Consider the following 10281-nt stretch of genomic DNA (forward strand, 5'->3'; position numbering starts at 1 on the left):
TTTCTCTTCCCCATTCTACAGCACTTATGCTGATGTTCAGCAGAGAACACCAAGCATGGTGGCTCTCCATTTTTAAAAAGGAGTTTAAATACTAGAATCAAGTCAGCAATAAGGCAAGTTAGTCTCTCCTAACCCCCAATCCATATGAAAGCTTCATTTAGCTTCTGTAATATAGACAAGCCTTTGGGAACTAGTCTTTCCTGGAAAATGAAGTCAATATACCAAGTCAGCTGTTAACTTGCAAAGGTGCTGTCTAAGATAAGGGTCTGCATGAACTATTTCTCCGCTACATAACTAGTATGTTTTATAAAACCAAGTTTTAAGGTATTTTGAGCATTCTTGGCTCTTAGTAACTGGGTTAACTAGTATATGGAAGCAAGATTAACTTTTATTAGCTTGAAGTATCATATTTTATTCAATTGATAAGAAATATCATAATACATTATGCATCTGCCAGTTATAGTCCATTTAGTTGGTTCCAAAACCTAAGCAGTAAATGAGTAAGACAGTTTATCTAGTTAAACTGAAAAAAACAGCATTCCACACAGCCAGTACTAGAGATGTCAACCGTATAGTAATTCCAGCATTATGTTGTTATGGCTTTCCAGAAAGTCATGAAGTTAACAAATTAGAACACATCAAGAGCCATTTTCCAAAGATTTATTGAAGTAGCGACAGGTTGCTCATACTGTGCTGGAAAAAAGCAGTTTTATTGAATTCTGATACTTAAAAACAGTATTGCAGCACAAGATATTGCTATTTGTAAACTAGACTCCATTGTAAACTCTAATCTTTCAGGGAGAGTCAGTTTGCAAGATCTAAGACCTATTTCCTAGCATAATCATCTTGCGCTCATGGAAAAACTGCAGAAAGGCACTTGAAAGCTGTTTCTTCCTTTAAGACATGGACTTTTTCAATCTTGCTGGTAAGAATTTCTCCTGCATTAATTAAGTATGCATCTTCACTTCAGCTCTACTCCAAGTCATCATGATGCTGGGAAGTTTCATTAATAACCTGATGAAAAACAGAAACACTTACATTAAGTTTTAGTGGGAAGTGGGGTTTTTTAGACTTAAAAGTGGAACATGCAGTACCACAAAAATGTGAACAAATGGGTATCAGCTCTCACTTTTAAATGAGAAGTTCTAGTTCGCAAAGACTGTGCAGAAACCATTTAAGCTTTATTGACTTAAGACTGACAACAGCATCTTGCCCCAAACAAGTACCTCTGTTTGCTGCCACGTTTTCCTAAGGAAATCTTTTGAGAACTGCTAACTCAGGTGAACTTAAATACTCAATACACAGGTAACTGTCAGAAACTTAAGGTTTTACCATCAGGTGAATTTTATGAACTTTTCCATAGAAGCCTGTTTGCTACAACTCTATGTTAAGTCACACAGCTTGAACTGCCAGTTTCTGTTTTACTCAATATTTACTGCAATATAAAGGCTGCACTAAGGTAACCAGCTGTGACAGCTGGTTAAAAATAAAATTAAAAGTTACTACCAACCTGTCCATCTCTAGTTTCGACGGTCTTAATTAGAAGTGTCCTCTTTGAGTGAGTGTCAACCATTGGCTGAGACTCAATGTTGGTTTCTGCAGAAGAAAGTGTAGATTTTAGTGTCTACTTTCAGAACAACCAATTTAGTACACAAAGAAGTATGTGGCTCTGAATAAGCCAGTCTTCTGCATTTTCTCCCCACTGCCCTTAAAGTGCCTTCAGCAGGCATCTAAACTAATCACTTGCTATGTATTGGTATTTTTAAACAAGTGTCCAGGAACATAAGAGTTTCTACCATCCAAGGTTAAGTAACTGCAAGTTGTAATTGTAGTTATATCCAAGAAAAACATTCACAACCAACTGCACTTACACAAGTTCAAAAACCAGCATAAAAGGAACTATCCAAACCCCTCTCGCCAGTGACAGAACAACTGGCTAAACTGAAACAGCAGAAACAGCTTACCTCTCAGGTTCAAAGAAGCAAAGGTTGGAATGGGCATGTTAATCCTAAAGGAAAAAAGAAATGGATAAAATCAGACACGGGTGTAGAGCATCTTCTAGTAATTGGCATTTAGAAAGTGTCTTCATGTGATTACCTGCTCTCTTCACCCTCCAGCAGCTTTCTGTAGGTGGCAATCTCAATATCAAGAGCCATCTTTACATTCAGCAGGTCCTGGTACTCACGCAGATGGCGAGCCATTTCTTCCTTCATGTTCTGAATCTCATCCTGCAGACGGCCAATAGTGTCCTGGTAGTTAGCAGCTTCCATAGCAAAATTCTCCTCCATTTCACGCATTTGGCGCTCCAGGGACTCATTCTGGGACAGAACAATGAAATCAAGCACTGCTGCAGTTCAGCCACTCTTCCCCACTCTCAAAACCCTTAGCATTTTAAAAAAAGTTATGCTATGTTAGCATCCTTTCTGAAAATGCCCAGACACATCCCAAATTTATCATCTTCTTATCTTTCCCTTGCAAAGTCAAGGAGGGTTATTCTGCTACATGATTTGAGGTGTGCCATGTACTTGTTCTACCAGGTGGGAAAGCGATCTCTTACAGTAAACCCAACATATGTAGCACAAGTCAGCATGCAAGCAGTCCTCAGGGAGGGGGCATGCAGGTGTACTTAAGACTGTTAAATTCATTTCAAGACAGCCTTTAGGGTAGTCAGGTTCTAGCAGCAGCAAAATTTGTGCCTCCTTTCCACTGCTCCTCCAGCTTTTTTTTTATGGCTTCAGCTGTACCTGACAGACAATGCATAAACACTTCCAGAAAGTGCTACATAAACAGCGAATATTATAGCAAGAGAATGAACTCATTGTTTATAGCTCAGATAAGACTAGTTCAGTGTATCACTCCGACCAGCACACTGTCATGCATGCAGGCAAACTAAGCCCACGGCATCCTCTTCAAAAAGTACTAATACGCTGCTGTATTGCATGGCAGATCACCTGTATTCACACCTAGCTCAACAATTAAACTGCAGTGCTTAAAGCTGCAAAGGGAAGAATGCCCCAACCACTGTTGTCTTCTACTTACGCTTCCCTTAAGAGCATCAACTTCGCAGGTGAGAGACTGGATCTGTCTGCGGTACTCATTGGCTTCTTGTTTGGCCTGGCGCAGGGCATCGTTGTTCCTATTAGCAGCTTCAGAGAGATCTGCAAACTGTGGAAAGCCCCAGTTTGGTTAGCACAACACTTCAACAGAAATAGTGAAACAGACTTTTTGTGGACACAGCATCTGAGAGCAACTGAAGTCATTACAAGTGTTAACACCTGAAACTTTTAAATATTAACATTACTCTTAGAATGCTTCTCTATTTCTAATTGTTAAATTGGATTTTGTAGCTTTCAGATTTGTTTCCCTCCCCTGTATGTTTCCCATTTTCTCACCATTTTTTCACCCATTTGCTCACTTGTTTCTCCAGTACTTCATCCAACATCTGCTTCCAGGTACAATCATAGGAAAGACTCCAAGTATGCACCCATTATTTTGATGCTCTAACTTATGGTACAGAATGCTTTCAGTTGTACTCTTCCCAGACAAGTTTAAAAATTACTTTGTGTCACAGCTGTGTTCATGTCCAGTAGAGGGAACACTGAGTGCCACAGCAAAGCTGTTACGTACAATTGTTTTGAGCGCCTGATGCATTTCACTTACTTTGGACTTGTACCACTCTTCAGCTTCCTGAAGATTCTTAGCAGCAACGCTTTCATACTGTTGGCGAACATCACGCAGGGCAGCAGTGAGATCAGGCTTAGAAACATCCATATCAATTTGGATGTGCTGTTCCTGGAGTTGGGCCTGCAGTTCTCGGATTTCCTTAGAGAGAAGCAGATGCTCAGTGTTATTACACACAAGCATACAGAACCTACACAGGCAGGGACTCTGGGACAGAACCAGTAAAGAACTTACTTGCATGCCAGACAGTTAGAATCTAAACACAGGCCCTTGTTATTCAGCTTACCTCATCATGAAGCTTCTTCAAGAAGACAATCTCCTCTTGCAGGGACTCAACTTTGCGCTCAAGATCAAGACGTGCCAGAGAGGCATTGTCAACATCCTGACCAGGGAGAAGAATGATTCACAGTCTTACACAACTGGGGTATAGAAGTCTTTTACAGCAAGTTCAGCAGCATACAACAGACTGATCTGAGCTTTTTGGCAAGAAAATAAGAAATCAAAAGCTGTAAGAAACCCTTTTGTCATCTCCTACCCTAGCCTGAAACCATTACATGCACCTTTATTGTGATTTTTGTGAACTGTACAGCATATGCATCTTTGCCAACATATTGGTATGATCAAGAAAACACAGATCGTGGTGTAAATCCTGCTTGAAAATGAAACATGCTTGAGTCAGAAGTCAGCAGTAAGTGCTTCTAGCTTGATTACACTGAGAAAGAGTCTTGCAATTTACAAACTTCCATTCTTTCCAGTAGGGCTTAAAAGTGCAACCCATGTGCCTACATGACTATCAGTGGGCTTGGTTTATGGACTCCTTGGTGACCAACACAGAGCCCTTTAGGTCCACAGACCACAGCTGAAAACATACTTGTAAAAGCTAGTGAGGTATGTATAGGAACTGCAGCATTTACTTCTCCAAGCAGTTCAACAGGTCTCCCTTGAGAAAAAGAAGGTATGAGCATAAACACAAATTGAGTTACTCATCATTGCCTACACCCTCGTAGTTGCTGGCAAACACTCCACTTTTTGCTGGACAGAGATAATCTTAATCAACAGAAAAAATTCACTTAGGGCATAACAGAAGACACACCATGAATGTCACATGGGAGTAGCTTGAAATAGTTCAAAAACATACTTTAAGACTAAACATTGATTGGTAACTTCTTACATTTTAAATGTGTAGGACAACTCATTTGCAAAGAGGACGGTTGTTCCTCTCACAATAGTTACATACACAGTCGCATGCTTGTGCTCACAGGGTATTAACTTATCAGGTTTTCACAGCTTACTCTAAAGCTATTTTGGATTGCCCAAAATTCCTCATCAGTAGTTCTTACCATTATAACACCTTTGAAATAAGGAGTGTTTTCTTTAGCCTCCTAGAAAGCCATTCCTTGGATCACTCCTACTCTGGGGTAAAGTTCCTGCTTCAGAAGAATTCTTCTGTTCTCTTTATCCAGCAAAATACCCCTTTCATGTATTATTCCACAACTTCTCTATCAAATCCAGTTTTCCACCCCACAGTTCATACTGGCTCTGTTTTTCTGTTCAGGGAAGGAATTTCCTAATTAATTTGTTCTCCTCCCCACAAAAAACCCTCAAGATCATTCTGGCAGAAAATTACATGGCTATGACCCAACATCATCGGTCAGATATCCCAAGAGTTTCTAGTGGATTTTACAGAAATCTGCATCCTGAAGACTAATCATTGTTTTTTTCTGAACAACTGAATATCTACAGGATTTTTAGGACCTTATAATAAATTGAAAGAATCTTCAACTGAAGACACTTAATGTATTGTATGTGCTTTACTATATGCTATCATTTGGATATTCCCTATCATTAAGATTCAGTTTATCAGTATTTCCTAGATGGAGAACCACATGAATGAATAAGCTACTTGTAGCCTGAGCAAAGTATAAGTCACAGAAACATAAAAATGGAGTACCCACTGATTTTATCCTACGAGATTCTTTAATGCAAGCCACATAATTCACAGGTTGAGCATCTCTGTTTACTTCAGACACACCTCAGGTTAGCCAGGAGCTGACCTGTTAGTCTTGTCATAGGTTCAGGACCTTGCAGCCAATGTAGTTGGCAACACTGCAATAACTAACTTTCTCACTAATTGTGATGCTAGTTTTGCCCCAAAGGAAAGAACTCACTGAACTTTTACATTTATTTTATGCAGTACACCCCTCAGCACATGAGTAAAATCACATCTTTGCCGAGAAGAATTAAATTAGAATTCAATATGCATGAGTTGAACAGTCTCTGAAGAAGGTAGCTTTTGGTAATAAAAGCTCGAATATTTTTTCACCTTATTTAAAAAAAAATGAAGTATACAACTGCTCCATCTCGTAGAAAGTTATTTTGATGCTACATCAGAGCAGCAAAATGTCTGCTGAAGTGTTCTGAATCCATGTATAAAACTTTCCAGTGGAAGAATATAATGGTTTAATAAAAAGCTGGGCTTTTTTTTTTTTTTTTAACAATGGAAAGCATAACAGGATATTTCAACTTCAGCATTCTATGAATTTCATTTCCCTTTCAGGAGAACAATACTGAAATAGATTTAGTTTTCACGACCTGTATGTTAACCATACCCTTCCTAGTGAGGAAAAGCAAGGTATTATTGTTGTTCAGATAAAACACATCAGCATGCAAGTTATGTCACAAGTGGATTTAGTGTAGAGTTTCCACAGACAATGATTTTCATTTCTTATGCATAAGCTACACTGTAGGAGGTTAAATGGATCCAATTCTGACTGTACTGCACACACAGATGTGCTAGAGGTTGAGCTCTTGAATGACCCCTTTCCAAAGTGCGGGGAGGAGCTGGAGAATGAGTGTGGGATAGATACATACAAAGCCAAGTTCACTTGAAAGCCTAGAGTCTTCATGAAGTTCAATTGGTCTGAAATATAGACATGCCTAAAGTGCACCATTTAAGGACGATAGATCATGTAAAAGCCAACCTTCAACTGAATTCAGCAATGAATCAGAGTAGATCAGGTTCTCTAAAACTTAAGTTAAATGCTTCCGCATGGAACTTCACACTATGTTAAATTGGCTTAGCACTCTAAAAAACCATAAGCTTAATTAATTAAGACAGTATCTCAAATTGTTCTGTTTCAAACTTCTTTCCCCAGAATGCCTGGGGAGACTGAATTCCCAGGCTCTGAATGGGAATAGGTGTTTCCACATACTATCTCATGGAGACACCTTCTGTCCTTCAAGGACTATAAATATACTGCCTTCAAAAGCCTTGCCCGGATAAATGCTGACAATGAAGTGGTGATTTCCTGAATGGTGACTTCTACCAATGCCTATGAAGAGCTCTGGAACAAAATCAGCCTGTACCCAGCTGCCTGGAGATAAGGGCAGTCACTTCCAGCCTGGAGGAATGCTAGCAATGCTGTTTTACACCAGCAGTTTTAGGGAAGAGACCTTGTTTTGAGAAGGCACATTCCTAAACATCTCCTAGTCCAAACAAGGCTTAATCCAAGTTGAAAGCTGGTTTTGCACAAGTGAAAACTTGAGCTTAACAATTTTTGAACACTGTTTGTACAGTTGGTTCTGGTTGTCATGCAGGTTTTAGTTTATCTGGATAACATCATAGCATCCTACAGAGACTAAATTCTAATGTAAATTGTTTCCTAAATTAACAACTTCGTTTCACAGAGGATTAAATTTCATGTTCTTAACAGACACCCAGAGAAGGCAGGTTCAATTGCTGTGACCTCACCCCGAGGAACAAATTGACTACTTCGTGTCAGCAGGCAACACCCACATGAAAAATTTTAAATTTGAAACTGTTGTCCAGTGATGCACTGTCCAAAGTGATTCATCAAAAAGGATCTCTGGTTTATATAAAAAAATGGATGATATACATGGTAGACACATTTTGCTAGAAATATGCCCGCACCATTACACATTTAGTAAGAATGCAGCCCACTGCGCCCTCCCCTCCGACACAAAGGGATCTATTATTTCAATCTGCTGCCACCACACTTGCCAGAATGCCTGTATCTGCATTCCACGGTGAATCCCATAGAAACCATTAATACCCTTCAGCCAAGCGAGCAGATGGCCCCCTTTCACTTTTATTGGATCGGAAAGTGATTCCACGTTGGAGCGTTTTTTGTAAAACAGGCTAGACTTGGATAAAGCAAGACAATAGTTACCCTCCCCTCCCCTCAGACCGCAGCATCCCCCTAAAGAAAACACGGAGGGTTTGCGTGAGAACTGACGGAATCTCTTTGTGCGAGAAAAGCAAACTCCTGCAGTCCCACCCTCCGTCCCAGGCACCGCCATCACCTCCTCAGTCCCTCCTCTCCGACCGCTCCCTCCCTCCAGCCCCTGCTAACCTGTCTGAAGGACTGCAGGGTGTTCTCGGCCTCCTCCCTCTGAAGCATCTCTTCTTGCAACCTGGAAGGGGCAAGACAACATGAGGAGGGAGCGAGGGGTCCCCCAAATCCCCCGCCCAGCCTCCCGCTGGCCCGGTACCGCTCGGGATGCTCAGGGGGCGCCTCCGCGCCAGCGGACGGGAACGGGGGACGGCAGCGGGAGGCGCCGACAGCCCGAACCCGCGTCCCCCCGGCACACTCACTTCTCCCGCAGCCGCATGATGTCGTCGGCGAGGTTGTCCCGCTCCACTTCCACGCGTGCCTTATCGTTGGTGAGCTGGTCCACCTGCCGCCGCAGCTCCCGCATCTCCTCCTCGTAGAGGTCGCCCAGGCGGGACGTGCCCTTGCCCTTGAGCTGCTCCAGCTCGGCCAGAAGAATCTTGTTCTGCTGCTCCAAGAAGCGCACCTTGTCGATGTAGTTAGCGAAGCGGTCATTTAGCTCCTGCAGCTCAACCTTCTCGTTGGTGCGGTTCGCCTTGAACTCCGTGTTGATGGCGTCGGCCAGGGAGAAGTCCACGGAGTCGTGGAGCCGCATGGGCGGCATGCTGCTCCGCAGCCGCACCGACGTCGTCTTGCTGGCGTACATGCCGCCGGGCGAGGCGGACACGTACCGGGCCGTGCTGGGCCGCAGGGCGCTGCCCAGCGAGTACCGGCTGCTCGACGTGATGTAGCGGGTGCCGGTGCTGGGGCGGCTGCCCCCGCCGAACATGCGGCGGTACGAGGAGTTCTTGGTGCTGCTGCTCATGGCGGCGGCGGCGCGGGCTTTGTAATCCGGGAGCGGAGCGGAGCGGAGCAGAGCAGGGGAACCCGAACGTACAGCGGGCGAAGAAGGGCGGTGGCCAGCACCCGGGCCCCTTCTTATGGGGCGGCACCGCCCGTGGCTGGGCCCGCCCCGCCGGGCACGTCCCGCCCGCCGCCGGCCCGCGGGGAGGGGGCGGTGGCCGCGGACACAAAGGCGGCCAGCGGGGCGGTTCGGGGAGTGGAGAGTGGGCAGCAGTCTCTGCCTTTCTGAGCCCCGTGGGACGGCACATTTCCGCCGGGGTTGCGGGACGTGGCAGGGAGGGCGCGGCGGGGCGGTGGCCCGCGGATGGGGGCGCGGGGATCCCCGGCACGGCGCGCCCGGGGAGGACGGCGGTGATGGCAGCGGCATCCTCGGCTCCGCGGAAACTGCGCTGAGCTTCCCCTTGTCTCTCGCCGTCCCTCTCCGAGAGTGAGCGCGGTGATGCAAGGGGGGCATGGCAGGTTTAATGTTATGTCACAGGACTGGCAAAATACTCCAGTTAACCCATTAAAACGTCTCTATGGGTATGATATATGTATATATATATGTAAAAGAAACTTTCTGAGAACCTTTCTTTCTGAGCTTTCTGAAAGAGTAAGATCAGGAAAGACTGATGCTAACTATTCACGAAGGGCTGTCAAATGTTCAAAATAAACAGCGAGAAAAATAATGTGTATGTTTTCTTAAGCTGACTCCCATGACAGCAATGTCAGCTGCTACTTCTACACTAAAGACACAAACTTTACAGGCTAAATATGTTTTCCCCTCTAGCTGGGTGAACATGAGTAAGGCTTAGTTCTGCCATTATTGTAACAGTGATTCCAGAAACAACTTACTTTTTTTAGTGTGAACAGTACATTATTGAAATAGCTGTATCCAGGGTCTTGCTCCTTGATATTAATTAGGATAGTAGCAGGCTTGATTTTAACAAAGATTTGTTTCTGCAGTGCTGTACCCAACAGACTTTGCTATTAATTTCAGTAGGCACATGGTCAGTCTTAGGAAAGCACCTGGCAAAATGATAATTATTCATTAAACATGATTGCAAATGAACATGAAAGGCCAGAAAAAAATCCCAGTGTTTCAAGAGCAGTTTTACAATTAAAATGGGGCTACCAGCAGTAGAGAAGAATGATGTAGGTAGTGCAGGGCAATAGCAATGGCACATGAGTTAGCAGAGAAAAACTTCAACTGAGTAGCAGCAGATTGTTTTCAGTATGAATGCAGAAGTTTGTTAAGGGAGATGACAGAATCCCTGTCATTTAGATAAATTAAAACTTGAGTGGCCAAAGCACGACTCATATTCTCTACTTCTGCACTGATGCATCAGGTATGGGACAACTTTGTCCTCTTTTCTATGGGAAGTGAGCGATACAATGTGGAGGTGTTATCTGTAATGTATTACTT

The 10281-nt window shown here is 43.5% G+C and overlaps 1 protein-coding gene across 1 annotated transcript; it reads right to left on the reverse strand.

The window, feature by feature from the left end:
- Window positions 1–391: 391 nt before the first annotated feature.
- On the reverse strand, window positions 392–8937 carry VIM (vimentin). The gene is made up of 9 exons (XM_027658667.1): window positions 8297–8937; window positions 8055–8115; window positions 3968–4063; window positions 3661–3822; window positions 3040–3165; window positions 2098–2318; window positions 1965–2008; window positions 1511–1596; window positions 392–1014 (listed from the first exon to the last, which is right to left on the reverse strand). The coding sequence occupies exons 1-9, from the start codon at window positions 8836–8838 to the stop codon at window positions 973–975; spliced, it is 1380 nt and encodes a 459-aa protein (XP_027514468.1). The 5' UTR covers window positions 8839–8937; the 3' UTR covers window positions 392–972.
- Between the last annotated feature and the right edge of the window lie 1344 nt (window positions 8938–10281).

This window comes from Corapipo altera, unplaced genomic scaffold (genome assembly GCF_003945725.1).
Source record: "Corapipo altera isolate COAL_440 unplaced genomic scaffold, ASM394572v1 63, whole genome shotgun sequence".
Taxonomy (NCBI): domain Eukaryota; kingdom Metazoa; phylum Chordata; class Aves; order Passeriformes; family Pipridae; genus Corapipo; species Corapipo altera.